The sequence below is a fragment of the Kryptolebias marmoratus genome, linkage group LG7, assembly GCF_001649575.2.
Source record: "Kryptolebias marmoratus isolate JLee-2015 linkage group LG7, ASM164957v2, whole genome shotgun sequence".
Classification (NCBI taxonomy): domain Eukaryota; kingdom Metazoa; phylum Chordata; class Actinopteri; order Cyprinodontiformes; family Rivulidae; genus Kryptolebias; species Kryptolebias marmoratus.
The window spans coordinates 20,457,071-20,480,975 of NC_051436.1; the positions used below are offsets into that span (position 1 = coordinate 20,457,071).

General features: G+C 37.7%; 1 protein-coding gene and 2 long non-coding RNA genes across 8 annotated transcripts; 2 read left to right on the top strand and 1 right to left on the bottom strand.

The window, feature by feature from the left end:
- Window positions 1-6: 6 nt before the first annotated feature.
- Window positions 7-14,146, bottom strand: LOC108251153 (solute carrier family 12 member 3-like). Of its 6 annotated transcripts, none has more exons than XM_025002879.2 (20): window positions 13,972-14,131; window positions 13,219-13,404; window positions 11,570-11,726; window positions 9,113-9,247; window positions 8,870-8,945; window positions 7,776-7,871; window positions 7,242-7,381; window positions 6,837-6,947; window positions 6,480-6,591; window positions 4,663-4,793; window positions 4,486-4,570; window positions 3,841-3,998; window positions 3,571-3,678; window positions 3,049-3,172; window positions 2,814-2,915; window positions 2,349-2,507; window positions 1,275-1,374; window positions 935-1,046; window positions 667-801; window positions 7-114 (listed from the first exon to the last, which is right to left on the bottom strand). In XM_025002879.2, exons 2-20 carry the CDS (start codon window positions 13,383-13,385, stop codon window positions 7-9), a joined length of 2,316 nt encoding a protein of 771 aa, XP_024858647.1. In that variant the 5' UTR covers window positions 13,386-13,404; window positions 13,972-14,131. The 6 variants fall into 6 exon arrangements, with proteins under 6 accessions (XP_024858647.1, XP_037832497.1, XP_037832496.1 ...); XM_037976569.1 differs by having other exon boundaries at window positions 11,570-11,729; XM_037976568.1 differs by lacking the exon at window positions 7-114 and having other exon boundaries at window positions 156-801; window positions 13,972-14,133.
- LOC119617197 lies at window positions 992-3,870 on the top strand. Its single transcript, XR_005233413.1, has 2 exons — window positions 992-1,667; window positions 2,337-3,870. It is a non-coding gene; the product is annotated as an uncharacterized LOC119617197 (long non-coding RNA).
- A 1,227-nt stretch (window positions 14,147-15,373) lies between the features above and the next one.
- LOC119617198 lies at window positions 15,374-23,031 on the top strand. The gene is made up of 3 exons (XR_005233415.1): window positions 15,374-15,545; window positions 22,387-22,468; window positions 22,688-23,031. It is a non-coding gene; the product is annotated as an uncharacterized LOC119617198 (long non-coding RNA).
- The last annotated feature ends 874 nt before the right edge of the window (window positions 23,032-23,905 follow it).

Here is a 23,905-nt window from a genome sequence, read left to right on the forward strand (position 1 = left end):
AGCTTACTAAATAGTGTTGATATAATCCTCAATGCTTTCAGGAGCACTCTCCCTCCAGTTTCCCTTAAAGCCTAGGACCAGAGTGTTGGGTTTCAACTTGCCAAGACCAGATGCCTTTAGAGGTAGAATGAGATTTAAAAAAAAATCAATAAAGGAGATACAATCAGACTATATATTGCTGATATACAGTACAAAGAACAACAAGGCCTATAATGGTACTTTAAATAAATTAAAATACAACATCTTTTTTTCCACCGAGGTTTTGTTCTTGTTGCTGTTGGCTTGTTTGTTAAGTTGCCATGTTTATTTAAAATTAACCTTTTGACCAACCAAAATCCAGATTCTGAGCTTCTCAAAAAGTTTTTGTGCTATTGAACTTGTCAAGAAGAGTGCCGTTTTGGAAGCCCTTGTGCAAAAGCTAAAAACTGCAAACTCAAAGATGAAATGCTGGGAGAGAAGAGCAAGGAAATAATTCATCAGTTGAAACTGGGATAATTAAATGGTTTAAGTTTTCATTATGAACCCAGAAAAACTGGTACAAGAATAAATAATTGGATTTGCAGCAGAAAGGCTCAGAGTTTTTGTGGCATCTTGCTGACAACAACAGATGGAGAGGCAAACAGACAAAATAACAGATAAATACAACATCTCGAATAAAGAACGTACCTGTAACAAATTTTTAGCTCCTGCTCTGAGAGTTTCAGCGGAAAGAGGAGTATAAAACGATCGCACTTTCCTCTTGTTCATCCACTTAACCAAGCTGTCTGTAGCATCATGAGGCCGTGTCGTCCTGTCCTGTTCCTACAAGAGTCCAGAACTCAACCAGGTTTTTAATGACCAACTAAAAAAGTAAAGACCAGCTTCTGTCATTATGTTAAGGACTGGATAATGGTTGCCTGTTTCCTTTCTAAAAATCCATGACTCAAGCACCTACCAATATAATGTCTCCACAGATCATGAGGCTGACGTGTTTAGTGAAGGAGCCAACAAAGTCCACCAGAGCAGGCCGCTGGTTTGGTGGTCCACTCAGGACAAGACATTGTGGCCTGAAAGACACACGGGTCAACAGTTAGGACTGTATATACTGTAGTTAATCACTGTTAAATAAAAAAATAATTAAGTCAATCAAGAAATTTTTAATATCAGAAATATACATGATAGGTTGAATTCCATTTTGTACTTGGCAGTCACTGGATTGCCAAAATACATATTTAATTAAAATTTATTTCAAAGTTATTTGTTTTCAGTGTAACTAATATTTTTAAAGGCCTTACCTAAAATTCTTGACATGATCTTCCACACCCATCAGAGAGACAGAATACGACAAGGCCATGTTGTATGTTCCTGCTTGGACTGACGAACCCCAGTTTATTTCTGTGACATGAGACAAATGTTTAGGAGGGAAGTATGCAGTAACTGTAGTTTGTCACTGGGCGTAGGTTTCTGTGTATTTCCAACTATTCTAGACTTTCTTGACTTATGGAGTTTGTATAGATTGATTAAAATTTGACACAAGTCTCTAAACAGAGTTTTCTTCAACAATGGGTTTCTGTTTGCCTCTCTCCAATAAAGCTCAGACTGGTGAAGAACCCAGGTAACAGAGGTTATATGTACGGTTATTCTCATCTGACCTGCTGAAGCTTGGGACTCCTTCAGAGAGCTCACAGGTAAGAAGGGTGCGAGAATAGGATAGTCAACCCCGAAAGAGGGGTTGACTATAGCTTCATATTGGTTTGTCCACCTTACAATTTGTACAGCCTATTGTCAACTAATTTGCCGATTGCTGATTATAGGGGAACATTTTCCGTTTTTCCCTAAGAATCACAAATCATCTATAAGCTAACAAAGGAAGCTTGCCTTACAATATGAAGAATAAACATAGATCACATTATTCTGTGATGTAAGCTGCACAGACTGTAAAATCATTAAGGTGATGTTTACATTTTTATGCATAACTGGCTTCAGCCTGTTTTTCCCCCTATATTTAAATTTTTTTTGCTACTCAATTTTTTTTCAGTGTAAGAACAATGACATGCAGATAAATGTAGCGGAAATAAATATAGTTAGACTGAAATTTAATTTAATTTAATTTTTTGTTGTACTTTTAATACAGCTGAACTGAAATTTCACACATTTGGGTGATCTTTTGAACTTGTTTAATTATTGGCCTCCAAAAAGAGGCAGTACCAGGGCTTTCTATTAGCTAAGAATTTTGACAGTTTCATCTGTGGTTTTTATTTTCATGTTCAACATAAAAAAACAAATCAGACTTTAAATAATGTTTTTTTTTATGTTTACAGCATGTCTGGACATGAATTCTAATGTGTGTCTTCCAGGTATGGACTTACTGGGTTTGTTATAGTAGTTGACATATCCAAAGAGGAAGACGATGATACAGAAGGTGATGAGAGCAGCCCACCAAGTGAACAGAAACATAAGAACCATAGAGATCACTGCCCCAAAGAGAGCTGTCCATTTGCTGTAGTAGTGAAATGAAGGCCTCCAACCTAAAAGAAACAACCATGATAGACAGAGGATAATTAATCTGGGCAAAGTAAATAACTCTATCTGAAGAAAATACACATTTAACCATTAGCACAGGAGGTAGTGGCAGCTCTCCTTGCAATAGTAACTTTAGATAAGCAGCAACAAAGAGCATGGTGTAGTTTTATAAACAGAGATACTCATCAAAAACAATAATATTTAGATACATAGCCGCCCCCCAACTGAGAGCTCCTGACATCCCCAAAACAAAAAAATATCGCACAAATAATAATTTAAAAAACAAGCAAGTAATAGAGTATGTAACTCACCTGGGGCATTGGTGATAGAAGCATGAAAGCAACTGAAGTTTATGAGACCGTAAGAGCAAAGGAAGAAGTTGGAGTTAAGGGCTGCAATGGTGTTCAACTCAGCTGTAAGGAGAAACAGAAAAACAAAGAAACTAACATTAAAATGTATATTTAAATATTCAGAACTTAAAGTAAATTCACAAAACTGCTTTAAATTTGGAAAAATTAAAAAAACAATTCAAAAGTTTGGACGTACCAACGAGAATGAAAATCACAGCAATGAGGTAGCAGAGAATATACGCTCGGATTGGCTCATTATTTTTCCCATAACCCTTTGCAAAGAATATAATGAAAGGGTATATTTCGTCCTTGCACAGACGCTAAAAATAGACAAAAGATAATCATAAGTTAGATGCAATAGTATACATTAAAATGTGGATTCTTTATTTGTTTAGTAAATTATAAGAATAAAGTCTTCTTATAATTAAACTGTGTTCAACATTCACGAGTAAAAAGCAGGAGCTGAGAAAACCAATAATGTGCAAAATCATTGAAAACCTATTGATGTCACAAAAACAACAGACAAGCAGTCCTCAGTTTATTAACATTTATGACAATTCCACCTTAAAAAAAAGAAAAAATGCAAATGCAGTCATAATTTTATTCTGAATAGCTAAATTTAACATCTGTGTTGCTTTTGTTTTTTTCTATTTCTAAAATCATATTTAATTTAAAGTTTCTTTAAAATATGAAAAAGGTTGTTATGGTGGTGTCTCACCTGAAAGATTTTTGGTGCAGAGACCAAGAATCCAAGAGCAGAAGACAAGGTGGCTGCGAAGACACCAGCAGTGATGAGGTAGGGGTAACCTGACAACTGGCCCAGCAACTAGTTGGGACATTTATTGTGTAGAATTTACCAAACTGGACTGAAGTCATTGTTGAAGTGAAATTTTTCACAGTTTTATGATCAAACAATATAAACATTAAAAAAAACTTGCAATTTATGATCTTGCACATGACTGTTTAAAAAAAAAAAAAGGATCTCTACATTCAAACTGTTGGCCAGTCCATAAGGACAGGCCTGGGAGTGGATGCAGTCTGTGAAGTTCCAGCCCAAATTACAGGCCAGTCCCACACAACCATCAGTGCTGTTTCCAGTCAGGATGTCACTTTTATTCCCGGAAGCATCCCGCACTACACACACCCCTGGAAGAAAATGAAAGCTCTTGGTTAAGTAGAGGAAAAAAAACAGCAGCTTATGGGAGGAGGAGTCTGCCATAAGTCGAGAGCGCACATATTCAATTGTAGCCTATTGTAGCCACATGGGCACACTCACTAGAAGGAAACAAACGCATCCCAGAGGAATGTAGTAATAAATAAAGTATATTTCTCCAAACTGAGGTCATTAAAAATGCAAACAAGTAACATGTTTGTTTATAAATTTTCCACAGAATCCCACTTCAATAGATCCAATCTTTTTAAGCTTAATGTTCTTTAGTTTGTCCTAGTCCTGTTTACTGGAACTTGAGTTTAGCTTGAGACAGATAAGCCTATCATACATACAGCATTTAACATTTTCCCACCATCTTACAGCAGTAACTTTAATAAATGGATATCATTGAACCTTTTTTGCTCTTCAAATAAACAAGTCATAGGCGGATCAAAACAAAGCCAATTTCAACGAATAACCTACCAGTAGTAACTGCTATCACCAGGTCGCTAAGTGTTGTCCAAAAAATGGCAGCCAGGGTGCCTTTGGGGATAGCATTATTAGGGTCCTACAAAGAAAGAATGGTATACATCTAAGTTTTTACATTATTCCTAAAACTGAATCTGGTGAGTACCGCCATTATTTTTATGAATTTCATACTTTAAGGTCTCCACAAATGTTGACCCCAGATAGAATGCCAGTGGCAGCAGGAAAAAAAATGGCAAAAACTTGGAAAAAACTTCCTTTGGGTCCTCTCCAGCTTGGTGTTAGGTTTTCTACAAAGATATCACCTACAGAAAAGACCACAAAGAAGTTGACAGATCATGAAGGAAAATAAATCTACAGAGAGCTCAATTTGTCAGTCTGAATATTTAGAATAATTATGAATTCTTTTTGCTGAATACACAAACTATTTTTTCCTTTATCAATTATTATGAGCTGATGTCACACTCCATAGTGATAGCCATGTTGATTCACAGAGCAAATAGCTAGTGGAACTTTAACATTGTACCCCTGTTGTGTACTTGCTTCTCAACATGTGTTTTTGTTGCACAAATAGCAGTGTAACAACATGTCTCAAGTTGTGCTGCAATGTTCTGAAATAAATGTGTGGCAGAACTATTGGGTGACACTTTTGACTTTTTAAAGAAAACAAATTATGAATAAGTGTAGAACAAGTGTTGAAGAGGTTTGGTGCAAAGCATTAGTTGATAAAGTTTTATGCAAAAAAAATTACTTATTTGTCTATATTTTCCACAAGTTTTGCAAATTCTTTTCACATTTGTCACTGCTCATTGCACTCGCTATTCCTTACTGAATTCAGTGTTTACTACCAGTACACCTTGTGGCTGTATTTTGAACGGAGAGTTTTTAAAAATTATGATTTATTTTCATGTTCACAGCTTTCAACACTGCATTCTTTGCCATGGACATTATTTTGTTGTCTACCTAAGTCCACATCATACCCACCTTGGTAGATGCCCCCACATTTATAATTGAAACTGCTAAAGTTCACTTCTTAAATGAACACAGGCAGATTAGTTTTTTTATATAATAATTATCATTTATCATTAGCATAGTTTTTATATCTGACATTATCCTCAGATGTTTTCTGTCAAAGAAGAGCTCCTCTGTAGATGTGACAAATCAGTTCTAGTGCTCTTGAAAAAAGTTGAAGATATCCACAGCAAATTTCAGACAAGTTTGAGATGCTTGCATTGATTGACTACTTTGAGAGAAAAATTCTCAAACAATGTTTTTGAACATGTTTAAAGCTCATTGATTAACACTTTTCATTTGAGGGAAATTTTAGATAGACTGGAATAGTTAAACCTTAACCGTCTCTTTTCCCTTTTTATATAATATGTAAGGTTGCAGGAAAATGTTTGAACATAATGATTTTAGGTTTTAGTGTTGTATAACAGGGTGGCACAGCTGTGTAATGGTTAGAGCTGTTGCCTCCCAGCATGCAGGCTGCAGCATCGCATCCTGGCCTGGGGCCTATTTTGGGTGGATTTTGCTTGTTCTCCTTGTGCACACGTGGGTTTTCTCCAGGTACTCCGGTTTCCTCACACAGACCAAAAACATGCATGTTAGGTTAATTGGTAACTCTTAAAAAATTGTCCCCTGGTATGAGTGAGAGTGAATGGTTGTTTGTCTCTATGTGGTCCTGCAAAGGACTTGAGACCTGTCCAGGTTGTCCCCCGCCTCTCGCACAGTGACTGCAGGAGACAGGCACCAGCTCCCCGTGACCCAAAATGGAGAAGCGGGTAAAATAAATGGATGGATGATGTTGTATGATTTTATTTATTTTTAAATTTAAAATTTACAAAAAGCTGCTGACTGACTCACAATTGTATTGTGCTGCTTATATGGTTATTTGTTGAGTAAACTCATGTACACAAAATTTAATTTAAAATAACTCAAAGCATACAGGCGTTTTTACAATAAATTTAAATGTAAACACAGTACTTTACCTCTGTATCCAAAGATGCCAATAGATTGTTTCTCAGTGTTAGGAGGGATCACTGTGCCAACAAGGTAGTTTGCAAAGGAGATCAAAAGAACAAGGAAGAAAAACATCTGGGTCTGAAACCGAAACAAACACACAAGTAATAAATTATTTGGTAGGGATACAAAATACAGCATGGTATAAGTAATTAGTAGAAATACATAATATAGCATATTAAGTACCAGATACATACTAGAAATGTACTGGTATGTACTGGGCTGTATTATGTATTGTTACCAATTGTAACAAAAATATTGTAAGAGACAGAAAATTATTTTTCTTTTTTTCCAAATGTTGTGAAGTGTGCCTTAAATGTACTAACCGAAGACTCCCACGCCATTCCAGCCAGTGCAATGAGCAGAAGAATGGTCACAGTGATCACACCCACAATACGAACATCGTTCACTGAATCGATCATGACGACATTGAACTCCTATATTGATCAGGCAGAATAGTCAGAAAAAAATAAATGGCTGTTTTAACTATTAAACTTGATAAAAGGGTAGCAAAACGTATTGGTACACTCATAAGAAATGACATATCCTCCCATTTTAAAGTTGTACAATAGTGGCAACTTACTTACATTTGAAATAGTAAAGCAATGCTAAACACAACAAAGTGTTCATTTCAGTGTTATAGTATGCATTATTTTATAATTAGAATAATTAATGTCCCCACAATTTCTAAAAGGAAAGCATAACATAAAATAACAAAAACAAAGATGTACCCGCATTAGATCACGAACAACCTCTGAGAAACCAACAGTATGGAGCGCACACGCCAGTGCATTGGCAAAGCAGAAAACCACCCCAATTGGTCCTCCAATTTCAGGACCCAAGGTTCTGGAGAGCATAAAATATGCCCCACCTGGAAAATATTTTAAACATGAGGCTGTTATTAAAAAATGCTAACATATATTAAAAAGCAGATAAAAGCGCCAAAAACATGTACTTTTCTTGGAAAAAAAAAAAGTATTCAGTTTTAAGTGTTTAAGATGTTTTTAAGGTAATGCTTCCTATCAGATGCTTTAAACTTTACCACTAATTTATCAACTGAAAGTAGTTTTGGAAATTTTTTTGGAAAGATCTTGTAGGGTTGAGGCTTATTAGGTCCATTTTTAGGTGATTTCTGAATATATTTGATTTAAGGAATCAATCTGTTGGCCAATGAATTGGTTTACCTCTATTTACAGAAATCTTTTTAATTTTTAATCTCCTTTTTAGTTCAGGATGTTGGATTTTGACTTTCCAGGGAGACTCACCTGAGGCCACCCTCCCGTTGGTGGCAATGGCAGAAATTGATAACGCAGTCACAGACGTCACCGTCACAGACATCAAAATTATAACACACGTCAACACTGCCATGAAGAAAATCAAAATATCAGCCAAAAGTAAGAATTAATAGTGCATTTTAGCAGTTTCAGCAAAAATCAAACTAATATTGGGATGCAAAACTAAATGGGGAACTAATGTGGAAGGAAGCACAGAGTTACGTAGGACAACACTCAATGACATTTCTCTCAGAAAAATCTCTTTGTGAGATTAACTGTTGGAGACATGTACACTCAAACACTGCCACTATAAAATTAGTGGTCCCCACTACAGAATCACTTGGCCAGACAGTTTTTTATGTTCTGTCTGTCTCTTAGCCAAATTTCTGAAGAACTACTGGAGAGAGTTTAATGAAAAATTCAGATAATAATCAAATAACGTATATCTACAACTAACTAATTTGTGGAGTCAACTTCATTTCAGATTATGCTACAGCTAATGAATCTTATCAAACACAAAAATGATTTTACTTCAGCCAGTTTTATAGATATTGAGCTAAAATTTGATGTAGTAGTAGCTGAGCCATCTCCAACACATAATTTGAGTGATAACAAATTGTACAAGGTCTCTGTTTAAAATTTTAACAATTCCATGCATTTTTTTTAAATAACCTGTGTATTTATGAACAACTAAGTAAACATTCTAAAAGTTTGTTATGGCTTTTGAATTTGGTGTGTTACTTGAAGATTATCAGAGGCAACTCATTTGAAAACTTTCTGACACAGACTACTAAACATATCACTATTGAATAAGTTTCAACTAAGATTATTTGCTTTAATATTTTAAATCTTTTATCCTTTAGGGAGGGAAATCTTTTGTTTGCCAAGTTTTCCAGATTTAATCTTTACCTAAGATGACTCTCAATGGCATCCATATGGAAATGGAAACACTATTATCAGTCAACATCAATGTACATCAATAAAAGGTGCACATAAGAAAGCAGAAAAATGTCTACTTTTGGGAGGCAGACAATGGCATTTTAAAGGACTGAATGGACAAGAAAATAAATGAAGAGATGACTTACCAATGCCTGCCTGGGAAGTGATCCATGACAGCCGGAGGAACAGGATGACCCCCCAAATATTCAGCATGCAACGAATCTGGGATCAAAGTTAAAAAATGAAATTAACTGTGTGATGGTAATGTATAAGTTAGAGAGTTGACACTTTAACCCTATTTGTTAAAAACAAAATAATAAGCAGGGTTTTGCATCATATTTGAAAGTCTTCAAACATTATTATGGTTAAAAGATAAATAAAAAGTTTACCATGACTCCAACTATCCAGCCAAATCTAACAGGACCTTTCCCTGGGGGAGCTTGAGACTCTTCGTTTCCAGGATCTGGTGTTGGAAGGCTGCTTGAGTCTGACGTGGCTCCTCCATCCATGCCTATATCCACCATCTGTAATGAGAAAATTGTTAGTTAAATTGAAAGTTGCTCAATTTCATATTCAACTTAGTTCTTAAAATTTGTTAATAAAATTTTAATGACTAATTTGTTTTTGTTAAAATCAAAGAATGGCCATTAGACATGTCATCTATCTTAAAACATTGGGTAATGGGAATGTTGATGCAGACTAACAACATTTATTAACAAGCTTGACAGCTGTCAGGAAATGTTATTACACACACACAACATATATATATATATATATATATATATATATATATATATATATATATATATATTGCCAATCAGTGTTGCTTCCTAAGTGGACAGTTTGCTTAAGTGTTTCATATATTTATTTTTCTATATATAGAGTTGAAACCAGAAGTGTACATACGCTATGTACACTGCTCAAAAAATAAATGGAACACTTAAGCAAACTGTCCACTTAGAAAGCAACACTGATTGGAAATCAATTTCACATGCTGTTGTGCAAATGAAATAGACAACAGGTGGAAATTATTGGCAATTAGCAAGACATACTCAATAAAGGAGCGGTTCTGCAGGTGGGGACCATAGACCACTTCTAAGTATCTATGCTTTCTGGCTGATGTTTTGGTCACTTTTGAATGTTGGTGGTGCTTTAACACTCGTGGTAACATGAGGTTAGGGTTACAACCCACACAAGTGGCTCAGGTAGTGCAGCTCATCCAGGATGGCACATCAATGTGAGCTGTGGCAAGAAGGTTTGCTGTGTCTGTCAGCGTAGTGTCCACAGGCTGGAGGCACTACCAGGAGACAGGCCAGTACACCAGGAGACGTGGAGGAGGCCGTAGGAGGGCAACAACCCAGCAACAGGACCGCTACCGCCGCCTTTGTGCAAGGAGGAACAGGAGGAGCACTGCCAGAGCCCTGCAAAATGACCTCCAGCAGGCCAAAAATGTGCATGTGTCTGCACAAACGGTTAGAAACCGACTCCATGAGGATGGTATGAGGGCCCGACGTCCACAGATGGGGGTTGTGCTCACACCCCAACACTGTGCAGGACGCTTGGCATTTGCCAGAGAACACAAGGATTGGCAAATTCACCACTGGTGCCCTGTGCTCTTCACAGATGAAAGCAGGTTCACACTGAGCACATGTGACAGATGTGACAGTCTGGAGACGCCGTGGAGAGCCATCTGCTGCCTGCAACATCCTTCAGCATGACCGGTTTGGCAGTGGGTCAGTAATGGTGTGGGGTGGCATTTCTTTGGAGGGCTGCACAGCCCTCCATGTGCTCGCCAGAGGTAGCATGACTGCCATTAGGTACTGAGATGAGATCCTCAGACTCCTTGTGAGACCATATGCTGGTGCGGTTGGCCCTTGGTTCCTCCTCATGCAGGACAGTGCTAGACCTCATGTGGCTGGAGTGTGTCAACAGTTCCTGCAAGATGAACGCATTGAAACTATGGACTGGCCCGCTCGTTCCCCAGACCTGAATCCGATTGAGCACATCTGGGACATCATGTTTCACTTCATCCACCAACGTCACATTGCACCACAGACTGTCCAGGAGTTGGCGGATGCTTTAGTCCAGGTCTGGGAGGAGATCCCTCAGGAGACCATCCCCCACCTCATCAGGAGCATGCCCAGGTGTTGTAGGGAGGTCATACAGGCACATGGAGGCCACACACAATACTGAGCCTCATTTTGACGTGTTTTAAGGACATTACATCAAAGTTGGATATGCCTGTAGTGTGTTTTTCTACTTTAATTTTGTGCGGGACTTCAAATCCAGGCCTCAATTGGTTAATAAATTTGATTTCCATAGATGATTTTTGTGTTATTTTGTTGTCAACACATTCAACTTTGTACAGAACAAAGTATTTAAGTTCTGTTCAGAGGAAAATTCATGCCAACTATTGTGAGAAGCTTGTCGAAGGATATTCAAAACATTTGACCCAAATCATATAGTTTAAGGGAAATGGTACCAAATACTAATGCAGTGTATTTAAACTTTTGACTTTGAAGAAAGTAATAAAAATTATTCTGACATTTAACAATTATAAATAATTTTGAAAATTCTAATTAACCTTAAACAAAAAATGTTTATTCTGATTTCACAATAGACACTGTAAAAAAAAAATGTATGTCTTTTTATGTAGTGTATGTAAACATCTGGTTTCAACTACACATATGATTACTAACTCACAGTAAAAGAAAAAAAATACTCCAAAAACACATTTTACCTTGAGTTGTGTCTTAAATACTAAAGGTAAGTTATGCTTTTTAGCATCTCCACCAAAAACGTTCTGATTTTAATGAAACAAACTTGAAATATTAAACACCACTTACTTCAAATGTCTTGCGGAGAGTTTCAAGAGATGGCCTGTTTCTTGTCATCGGACGTGGAAGGGAATTGGCATAATGCTCCAACTGAGGCACCAGATCCATGGTGCTATAGACAGAGGATCTGCGCAACTCTGCCCTCGAGCCACGGCGCTCTGATGTACTGCTGGTCACAAGTAAAAGCAACAAGTTTAATTTAAATAACTTGAAAAATGCTGCAAAATAATACAATAGCAGAGGCAGCATTAATTATATTACTGTTAACATTTGCAAATTCATTGATAACTCCTAGATTACAGTAATATCAACTCACCTGATGAAACATTTTGGATGGTTTGTGAGCATTGGAAGCATAATAATAGAAAGAAGAGATTAGTTGTAAAGACATATAGTGGAGAATTTAGTGCCATTTACAACTGGCATCCAAATGAATACTTTTTACCTGCCCCAAAATAAAATGCCAGGGTTTCTGTCCTGAAGTAAATAATATCTGTCACAAAGTTATAAAAAAAACTTGTGCAAGGTCAGAATAAACAAACCAACAATCTTACTAGAAATTATAAGGAAGAGGACAAAAACAATCTTCTGGCCTTTGCCATATCTTAAAAAGTGTATGACTCAGTCTGTGTTCAAAATGTTCACTCATTCACTCAATCACTACATCGTGGTCAGTATATAGAAGAAAAAATAGGGGACAGTTCAGAAATTAATTGATTGGCTAGATGCTTTTTACACCAAATGGGATTTCACATTATCACTAAGAATTCCACATGATCCTAGCAAATGTATTTCCTTTTAATATGCACTATTTATAATGTCCTGAAAAAAAGGGTCAGGAGATGAAGGACACCTTCAGAGACAAGTTCAGAGCACACACACACACACATATATATATATATATATATACACAGCCAAGATACTGCGCAGAACCCTCAAGCTCCCAGGCCTCTGGTAGAGGACCCGAGCTCAGAGGATGAAACAAAGACCACCCGCGGAGGGTGAGAAGGGAATTTTTTTTATATATATGTGTGTGTGTGTGTGTATATATATATGTATATACATATATATTTTGATTCATATATATATTTTTTTTTGTGTGTGTAAAATTGTAGTGAAACTCATCGGCTGCTACATGAGTTTAAATATTGAACCTTTCTATTTAATAAGGTGAAAATTGTCAGGCTGGGATGAGAGCGGTGAACCCAATGTGCAGACTCATCGTGGTTCCAGGAAAAAAGAACGATTCATTTCTAAAATAAAAGAACGAAAACAAAAAGCTGATGAGGCAGCAAAATCAAATTATAACAAAAACCCAAGGCATAGTGTAACAAAAAAAACAAAGCAAGGCAAGGCAAGACAGGAACCTAGACAGCAGGTGAAAGCAACAATGGACCAGATTTTAAAGCAGAGGGTAATTAGGGGAAGTGGGCACAGGTGAGTGAGTACAAACTAGAAGCAGGTGAAGATGGGTGTGGCAAGTAAACAAGTGACTGACTGAGGAGACGTGAATAATGACATGAACATAAGAAGCAGAAACTATACAAAGACAAAATATGAAAACAATAACCCCAAATACCAAAGAAACCTCAAAAAAAAAAAAACAAAAAAAAAAAACAAATCCTGACAAAAAAAGACTTTAAGCATTAAGTACAAACCTTGACTCCTCATCAGAGACAACAATGGTTGGAGAAATTCGCAGGTCATGATTTCGATGTATGGTGCTATCGAAGTGGTGTGATGAGTATCGGGGAGGGCCCTCTTCATTGGTTGAGAAATGGACACCTCGGGCCACTACATTACGTTTGGATGCAAGTTGCCCCATTGGCACGTTCCCCTGCTTCCTGTGGAGTAATACAGAGAAACATTAGCACCAATTTTCTTTTAATTAATCTGCAGACTAAGTTGCCATGGTTGGAATCAAGGCTGATGGGAGTGATGTACACTAAGTGGGCAAAGTTAAAGTTTTGAGCTTTGGAGACTTAAGGCGGAGACATAAGTGAACAAATTGTTTAGCACAGCAATTAACCTATTTTTAAAGTCAAATCAAGTAATTTCTAAAGGAAAAAAATGCTATTTAGAACAACATTCCAGAGTCATTTTGAAAACTTTGTCAGTCTTGATCATGACAGTCTTTTCTTTGACTGATAACTGATATAAAATGACTACTGATTTATTTTTGAAGTCTTTTGGAAAAATAATACTCATACATTAAGTGACCACAATAAAGGTAAGTTATACGTTTATTTAGACACTGATAGTACTGTAATATTACTCCAGTAACAAAAAACTATCTAAATAGTATCTCATACATGAATCAAATAAAATATCTTAGCTTCTGGATTAATTTTCATTGTGTTAATTAATTTTACCATTATAATATAAAATAGAAGCTAAATGTATATACTCACAGTTGATTTCCTCTGCTGATAAACGAGCTGTCTTCACCAGATGAAATACGAGTCTTTTATCAATGCGCTGAAAAACTTGAGTAATTTATACCTTCGTTGAGGCAGGTTACATCCCCTCCCATTTACTTTATTTTCTTTCCTCCCCCTCAAAGACACACACATCATCCTTTTCTGGCACACGCACATGCACATACATTTCTAGAATCTCCAGGGTTTTACCACCAATATTTTTTTTATTATTATTTTTATATCTGGTTTCTGGAAGATGATCTCTGGGAAGGTAAATCTTAGTCTCACAACAATGGAAACATTTAGTCATGGCAACGTTTGGTGTAAACAGGAGAAGAGGTGCGTTGTGAGTGGTAGTGACTATCTCTGTGGAGGTTTTATAAAGTTTATACAATGCATTCTCTATCATAAACCTTAGGCAAACACAGTTTTTCTTGAATTTTGTACAAAGTACAAATGATCACATTTGGGATAATTTGGCTCTAAAATGTTGCCAGTAATTGTGATTATGACTAACCAGTAAAACAAAGATGTTTCCATTTTCAGTAATTACCAATATCAATTTCCAGAATTATCAAAAATGTTGTAAAGGTTTTGTTTATTAGGGGTAATTCTAAAAGACTGCATGTTCTGAGCTATTTTACAATAAAGCAAGAGTTAAACTTGCTCAAGCTAGATTTTTTTTCCAGAATTGTTGACAGTATAGGAGCTTGTACTGTTTTCTCTATCAATAAGGAAAAGGAAGAAGCTCCTCTGCTTTCTGCAAAGTAGTTGGCATATTCAATTCAGGCCCTGTTCAGGTGGTACAGTCACAGGAGAGTTTGTGAGCCAATTGTTGTGGAATGTTCTTTAACAAAGAGGACAACAAAGAGTTTTGTTTTAGGATAATTTATTATTTAGGCTACATAACTGAGAATCACCAAGCTGAGGTCAGTCTGCCCATGACAGATAGTTCCCCCTTCTTATACCCTGTTGAAGGTACATTCGGTAACTTTCCATAGGATGAGGAGGGACCAAGGGGTGGGGGTCAGATAACTGCCACAAAGAGAGGTAATAAACTACATAGATAAGAACAGGCTTCCTACACCCTAGAGCCCCATAAGATAAGGAGTGCTCCTTCACTAAAACATAGTGTCATACATGCTTTTTTACTTTTCCACTCTAACAGTTAAACACAGCTTTAACTTACATGCAGCAGAGAATCATTGAAGCAATTTTATTTCCTATTACACTATCAACAGTGGCAATTAAAACACAAGTGTTGTCAATGTTTTTGTTTATGATTTCCGCCAAGAACATTTCCCTTGCATGTTTTAGAGAGGAGTGATAACTTTGCAGTCTTTCTTTGTAGTTTTCATAATAAATGTAAAGTTGAGTTTTACGCAATTTACGTTCAGCCCTACGACAAAGGTTTCTTGCGGATCTAACTGTTTGTGTATATCTCCACAGAGACTTGTTCCTACCAGACGCGGCCTTCACTTTAATGGGAGCAATGGAATCAATGATATCTGAAATTTTGGAATGGAAGTTATCTGCCAACTCATCTACAAGGTTACAGCATAGAGGTGAGGTGGAAGAGTAGATTTGATTAAAAGTTTCTGCTGTGTTGTCTGTAAAATAATGTTTTGTGATAATATCTGTTTTGCTAAATGAATCAACGGAGACTGTACTTTAAATAATTACTAAGAAATGATCAGACAGGGTGACATCAGTTACAGAGACCTTGGAAATATTCACACCCTTATTGATAATCAAGTCAAGAGTGTGTCCTCGATTGTGCGTTGCCTGTTTAACATGTTCACACCAAGTTTTCAAGTTTATCACACAACTTTTTTGCGCCTCTGTCTTCGGGCTTGTCAGCATGGATGTTGAAATCTTCCACAATTATTAAACAGTCATAATCAATGCATTTAACAGATAAAAACTCACTAAAGTCAATGAAGAAATTTTCCACATAATTTGGAGTTCTGTATAAAGTTAGTGTCAGAGCTTGTCTATGGCCATTTATCTCAATTACCAGATATTCAAAAGAGTTAAATTTCCCCAGAAAAACCTTTTTACAGTTAAGTGAATCATGAAAAATGGTAGCAACCCCTCCCCCTGTCTTACATTTTCTGTTCTCACTTTAAAAATTGTAGTTAGGAGGCGCTGATTTAATTAATACAGGTGATTCATTATTGTCATTCAATCATGTTTCTGTTAGAAACATAACATCAATATTATGCTCAGTGATGAAGCATTAACTAGTAGTCCTTTTACTGGTAGTGATCTTATATTTAGCAGAGCCAGTTTAGGTGACTTGGTGGCAGTTAGTTCATGAATTTGAGGTTGCTTTAGACATGGGATAAATCTGAGGTTTGATTTTAGACCACTGCATTTAGTTTTTGTTTTTTGTGAATTGTTTGTTAGTGATCTGGACAGGTACTGTCCTGTAACATCGTGCTTGGGGGGCAGACACATTCTGGAGGAATCCAGATTTAATACTAATATATGGACCCCAGTCTGAAGGAGTGTGGAGGGGTGTTGGGGCAGGGGGAAGGGAAAGGGGGGGCTCCGTTCCCCCTCAGCTCTGTTTCAGTTGGTGTCTTGGGAGACTGCTGTCCACCAGTTTGCCTTGAAGGTGAGGCCTCTGATAAGCAGTCTTGTCTCCCAGTAGATGTTGAAGGAGTAGGAGGAGTGGAGTCCGCACCAGCTTTCGAGCTGAAGCCTTGAAGTCCATATCAGTTTGTTTGGGAACAGTGTGTGCCTGCTGGCTTTGTGCTTGTCTTTCTACAATCTTTGCTGGGACAGTGATCTTGTTGTTTACATTGTTCTGTGTTTGAGGCCTGGTGTTAACAGTGTTGAAAACAGTAGCAGTCAAAAGTTGTTTCCGAGCATGATTAAGAGCAAATCAGTCCTGTCTGAGGAGATGATAACGCGCCCAAAATATATTGTGATTGTCAATGAAGGTCACTGACCTGGCAGAACATTCTTTAATCAGCCATGTGTTTATCAGGAGCAATCTGCTGTAATTTTCATCTCCACATCCGGCTTTCGGCATTGGTTCACTGATAAACATCTTCATTTTCAGATTTTCGATTGCGTTTAGAAGATGACAAAAGTCATTTTTCAGAATTTCAGATTATTTTTTGGCCAGATCATTAGCTCCAATGAGTATGATTAGATTCTCAATTGGCTGATCAGTGGTTAATGGGAGTATTTCCTCTTTTATATCAGACACTGTGTCATTTGGAAAACAGAGTACCTTAGTTCTTTTTGCACTGCAAAAATGGTAGATTCCATTCACTGCCCCATCACCCACAATAAGAACTTTTGGCATAAATTTTAGTTTCTGGGTCACTTTGGGAGGCAGTTTTGTTGATTCTGTCTTGTACCTTGTGTTGATATGTGAAGGTGAGGTTTCTGCCATAGGCTCCTGCTGAAGAGCAGCAAACCTGTTTTTAAGTGGAATTTCAGCAGAGTTTAGTGGGTTTCCAGTTGGAGACATGATGGGATGTGTTATGGCTCAAGCTGGCTGATTATTCCTTGGTACCGGGGTGAAGTAAGGTGGAATTATGTTGCCGCTTGCTGTTTTTTCTTTGGTGCAGCAGGTGTAGATGATGGGACGTCTCGGCTCAAATCAGGCCAAGCTGTATCATCTAGGTAAGGGGTTTGTTCCATTAGTTGTCTAGTCAGATCCGATGGATGAGATTTATTTTTCGGCTTTCCCCCGAGGCAGTTCCAGGGTAGTGAGCTGCTTGCTGAGGTGCTTGGAAGTTGTTTGTTGTTTTGAGAAATCAGTAGAGTTGAATTTTTTTCAGAACCTGGGTTGATTTCGATATTCACTTTCAGTTGATAAACCCTCAATTCTATCGATTTAAGTCTTTGTATAATATTACTAATGTCCTCAATGTCAATCAGATGCATCTTGCCCTTGTTCAGCTAGGAAGTAGAAAAATTTGGTAAAAAGTAAAAATTAAAATCAAAATTCCACAGTCCTTATGTATGAAGTAATCCAATTATGAGGCTAGACAATGCAAGAATAACTATAAAAACTGGGTATATTAAGTAACTTTAACCAGCAAAACTATCAAATGAGGACGGAAAAGAGCAGGACAAGCAGTTTACAGCTCAAGGCTCTCTCTCACTTTGACTCCACATTGAGTGTCTTTTCAGAAGTGGAAACTGTTTTATAGTCTGGTCCTCATAGTACCATATGACCGCTATAATCAAACCTCTCTAATGCGTTGAGCACCCCTCATGCTCACGATGGAATTGTGCTCTGGTTGAAATCACTTGTTGCTCCCATGACAGTCGAAGAAAAAAATCAGGTCTTTACCATTTGTTAGGAAGCAAATGCCTCTCACAGGCAAAATTACAAAAGATTGTATGCTGCTCATGTTTCTTGTATCTTAAAGTAAGTTAGAATTGTGTAGGATATATCAGTGGGTGTTTTCTAGGTACAAGCATATCATGTCTGTGAGTGAACAACAAGACACGGTTGTGTATCTAGCCACACAAAGTGTTGTTGAACCATAGACGTATGTGGGTTTATTTTTTTCTGAATTTAGGGGAATTTTGTATGGTGATAAACATTATTTGCATTACTGACTGTTTATTTTGTAAGTGTGGTTATATTTAAAAAGCGTAAAGGACACTTCAAGGGTCACAAGGTCAATTGAAGAGTGTCGATGTCACAATAAATACGTGCGGTGTATGTGTATGTGACATTTCCAGGAATGCAATTATTTATGCTGTTTCTTTGTGATGGCTCTTCTGTTTTTCCATTTTTTTTCTTTTCAGTGTAGTTTTATTATGAAAATTTGGCCAAGCAGGTAAATCAGAGTAAATCAGAGTATGGTGAATGCTGTAACAAATCATGGAAGAGGTGGAGTGGGAGATAAAACAGTGGGTGATAGACAATAAAAAGAAGCACCTGAAAAAAAGACAGAACTAAAGCATGTACAAGACTCTAAAGACTTACATCCCCCCACCACTCTTCATCTCTTTCCAAGGATGTAGGTGTCTTCTGAATCCTCTTTTCCCTCTCTGACCTCTTCTTGACTAACTTACAAAGCCTTAAAGAAGAAAAGCTTTTTCTGAACTGCACCTTTTCCATCAAAGGAAACACCTTCCAAGATTACAAATTTCTGTTGGCAGTTGCCAGTCACACTTCAAATTATTTATTGGTTCAAAAGCAAGCTTTGGATGTGAAATTGAAGAAATAGGTTGCAGCTTGACTCTACTTCAGTTAAGGACTGTTCTGGAGTTTGCATATCATGGAGATTTGATCTTAGACCTGAGTTATAAAGGGAATAAGGAGGGGGCTCTGAATGCCTGTGAGTGCCTACAGATGGACAGGTTAAGGCAGAGGTGCATGTTACAGATCACAACCTATGATGCAAAGAAAAGAGACAAGAGCTTGACAGTCATCAAAGACTTGTATGACAAAGGAATAGGGTGTAATATCCTAATGCATGCAGAGACTGTACATATACTACTTTAGCCAAAGAAGCACTAAACTGTCCTTAGTAGAAAACAAGACATGGTTAAAGTATTTACAAGGTTCACGGTCATAAGCCTTCTTTAGATCTACAAAACACATGTAGACTTAAAAGTCAAACTACCATGACCCACTTGGCAATCCTCCAAGGGTGAAGATCTGGTCCACTGTTCCATGACCAGACCACACTGACCCCCAGACCACACTGATCCTCTTGGATCTGATGTTCCACAATTAGTCAGAGCCTCCCTTCCAACACCCAGCAGGGGTGTCAAACTCCAGGCCTCGAGGGTCACTGTCCTGGAGGTTTTAGGTTTTTCTGCTCCAACACACCTGATTCAAATGGTTTGGTTAGCTCCTCACCAAATCATCAAGTTCTCCAGGAACATGGCAACAAATCATCCATTTAAACCAGGTGTTTTAAAGCAAGAACACATCTAAAACATGCAGGACAGCGGCCCCCGAGGAATGGAGTTTGACACCTGTGCCCTAGAGTAAAACTTTCCCGAGTAGGCTGAGAAGTGTGATCCTCTGCTATTTGAAGCACCAGTCCGAGACAGCAGTTCCCCACTTACACCAAGCATGGCCTGAGACGGGGGACAAACTTTCCCTTTCCCCAGGATATGTAAAAAACTCTCCTGGAAGTGTGAGTTAAAGATTTCTTTGAGAGGGGTCTCGGACACACCAGATTTGTCCAGCAGCCTCACCTGCCACCAGATCCAACTCACCACCAGGTGATGAACAGTTGACAGCTCTGCCCCTCTCTTTACCCAAGTGTTCAAAACATAGGGCCTCACATCTGATGACCCAATTACAAAATCAATCATTGACTTTTGTCCTAAGATGGCCTGGTACCAAGTACACTTATAGATCATCTTATGCTCGAACATGGTGTTCATTATAGAAAGCCTATGGCTAGCACAGAAGTCCAATAACAGATCAGGAAGATCAGGAAGGCCGTTCCTTCCAATCACCCACTTCCACATAACTCTGTCATTGCCCACATGGGAATTGAAGTCACCCAGGAGAACAATAGAATCCCCAGACGGCACCCCTCTAAGACACCATCCTGAAACCCCAAAAAGGCCGGATAATCTGAACTGCTGTTTGATGCTGAAGGGTTTTTTATAGCTTATTTTTGATGAAATAGAATCACATTGTGTTGTTTGATAAATATTTCATAATTTAAAAGTTATTAGGTTTGCTTAATATTTACATAGTTTCAGTGTTAAAAAATAAGCTTTGTGTTTGCTCAAGGCCTCAAAAGGAAAGATGTTGGAAGGAGTTTTTTTACAAGTTTATCTCTTCCGCAGGAAGGCTTGAGTTCAGCTCTAATCCGTCAAGATAAAAACTAGATATGCTAGCCAAAACTGTGATGCTGGATTTTCTTAATTAATAAGATTCAGTGTTTTGTTATCTTACTTCCTAATGTCACCTAGCAACAGGGGTGGAAAAATGTATCTTTATTTTTTTAAAACCCTTGTGAGAGGCCAAAGCCTCAGACATTTTCTGCACCAGGTAGGGTTGCCAACTGTCCCGTATTTCAGCCAAATAGCACTCCCTGCACTGTAAATAAAGCCACTTACCTTATTCTCCTGTGTCTGTCTGTCGCCGAGTTGCTCGCTTTTGACAGTTTATGTAAACCTGATACAATTGAGATCAAGACCTCTTTCACAAGGCTGACTAGGCCAAGAAAGCCAGCAGCACAAGATAGACAAGACAAGTAAACAGAAATAACAAAAATAGACATTAGAAATATATAAATGCAAACAATTTGACAATACTAACTTAAAAACAGTGGCAATTTATTATTTAAAACACAGGCACTGTTGACAGGATATCCGTTGTTGGTTTGTTAAAATTTTACAAAAAGCGTTCAGTGAGACGAGCTCTGACAGTAAAATAAAATCTTATATGCAACATCTTTGTTTTACTATTTTGTACAGCTGCTTATGTGCAGCCTCTTTTACTCATACATGTAATTAGGCTGTACTAAAATGATAAGAAATTGCATACATGCAACTTAATCTGAGTTGGAGTTTTCGGGGTTCTTATATTCAGGTCTGAGGCGACCTTTTGTTATGAACGGGCACACTATAAGAAATGAATCAAAGTAAATATTTAAATTATTATTATTATACAATTAGTGGTATTACTAGACTATAGGAAAATCAATGCTCAAACTTGTGTTGATACTTTCATTTGTACTTCATGTACTTCCACTTCATGTGTGCAGTGTTTCCCAGAATAGAACACACTCTTGTTGCCATCGGCTGTGCCAGTACGAAGAAAGTAGCATCAAAATAAACACAATATACCTCAGCGATTTTTCCCAACTAAATGACCTCTTGCTATTTTCTGAATTGTTTAAAAGAAATTTTGTCTTTGGGTGAATACTTTAGCTTAGCTTTTAAAGGTTTTCATTAAGTTTGAACATTCACTGCTCAATACATCAATTGAGAAGATACATGAAACTGTCTTCTTTCGTAAGACTTATACAAGATACATTGCTAATAAAAATTTATCCAATTATTACTGTCAACTCAAACCTTTCTGTTTGTTTTCATCACACTGTGCGGTGTTAGCAGCTGGTGGGGAATATTTCAGGCGCCACTGTACAGAGGCCTAAGGGAGTCCAGAGAAAACGTGCCTGTAAGCCTTACAGTGTAAGGCGTGTCATCCCGGGTGATCCAACCCATGCTCCATTTCTTCTACACAGATCAGCTCAGGCTGAGCTCAAGCTATGAGTGGGAGCTGACAGACGCATTGCTTCAGTTCCAGATTAAGGGGGCGCTCTTGCTCTGCACTGCCTTCCTGCAGGACAGAACGGATGAAAGCTCCTTTCTGGTGCTGGTTCTGGCTGAGACGTATGGTCTGGTCCAACTAGGCATGCTACTGAGACATATTTTCTTGTTCACTTACAGAACATTTCTGTGGAAGAAAAGTTCAAGAATGTTCCCCTCCTGGACAGGCTGCTTTGACAAGGACTCGTGTGTTGTTAAACTGGTAAGACTTTGATTTCTGTTCTGGTTCAGTCTTTTTTTAATCTAGATCCAGTAAAACTATCTCTTCCTCTTCCCAATTTTAACTGAGACTGTAGAAGTTCAGAAAAGATCTCTAAAGCTGTGTAACAGGGATTTACAGTTCCTATGTTTTTAAATATATCATGCACTGAGTCTTTAAAGATATCGATTTATTGTTTAATTCAGCTGCTCCTTTCTTCAGGAGCCAAAACAGCAAGCAAACTCGTATGGCAATTGTTTTACGCTGGATACCCTTTCTGATGCAACCTGGGCTCAAATCCGCAGCCTCAGGATTTCAAGACTGCAGAACTGCAATACCAAATGATTAACCTGGACATGGCTGTCTGTTGTCATGCTACAGCTGTATTAGATGGGAAACTCAATATCTCAAGCCACTGAATCTCCAATCACCGCTGTAGTTCTTTTATGTGGAACTATTACCCTTCCTGTGGCTGCTCTTCTAGAGGCCCCGTGAGCGTGGCAGCAGGACGTGCAGGCCATGTCATGCTAGCCTTGGGGATCAGGACCACAGTCACTCTGCATGGGTTTGGTGAGTATCTTATAGGTGCACTTTATAATCCAATTTGTGTTTTTTTTCCCCAAGTCTGATATGAGAAGATGCTGTGCTTGATAATTGGTTGTGTGTGGTGGGATTATTGGCAAACACAGCTAAAGATGTTAAATTGAGGAGTTGATTTGACCCTGAGAGGAACTGTTAGAAAAGACATGGTTGTTGTACCACATCCTTACACTGATCTGTGAGTTTGTTCCCTGTCCTACCTGATTAACATAAATAATTAATGCTAATTTAATACTAGTTAAATATTAGCATTGTTCTAAGGGTGCCAAAGATGACCTGTTAAATGCAGCTCTGCTGAGAAAACTCTAACACATGTAATCAATCATTTTTCTGCAATAAAACAAAAATTACAATATAAGAAGACACATAGTTGCAAAATCCCACAACTCTGAACAGGATCAATCATGTGTAGAAAATGAATGCAACCTGGGCTCAGGATTACAAGACTGCAGCACTGTAATACCAAATGATTAATCTGGATATGGCTGTCTGTTGTCATGTGTTGTTGCAAAATACTGAAGTTTAACAAGAGCTTGACAATATTTGTAAATCAGAAGATGAGATACCTCAAAAAACATGGCTGTAGCTCTTAAATACACCAAAGCTGGGTTTGAAGATATGCCATCTGTTTTAGTAAAAGTGTAAAAAGGAAGCAGAAAAAGAATCATTCAAAGCTCTACTGAATCAACAACCAATTCTAGCATGTAGGCTTGTTTGTTGCACTATCCTAGGAGCATGTTCATACATGTTAATGGACATTTTCCTGTAAAACATTGTTTGTAATGGCTTGGGAAAAAAATTGACACCCTGAAGGACATGATGACTTACAGGTGCACACAT

Excerpts from the sequence above, each read along its gene's own strand:
- LOC108251153 (XM_037976566.1), bottom strand. The coding sequence starts at position 13,385 with ATGGGGCAACTTGCATCCAAACGTAATGTAGTGGCCCGAGGTGTCCAT. Across the intron at positions 8,946-9,112 it reads GCTGGATAGTTGGAGTCATG|ATTCGTTGCATGCTGAATAT; the intron begins GTAAACTTTTTA and ends CTTTGATCCCAG. Across the intron at positions 7,382-7,775 it reads CAACGGGAGGGTGGCCTCAG|GTGGGGCATATTTTATGCTC; the intron begins GTGAGTCTCCCT and ends AATATTTTCCAG.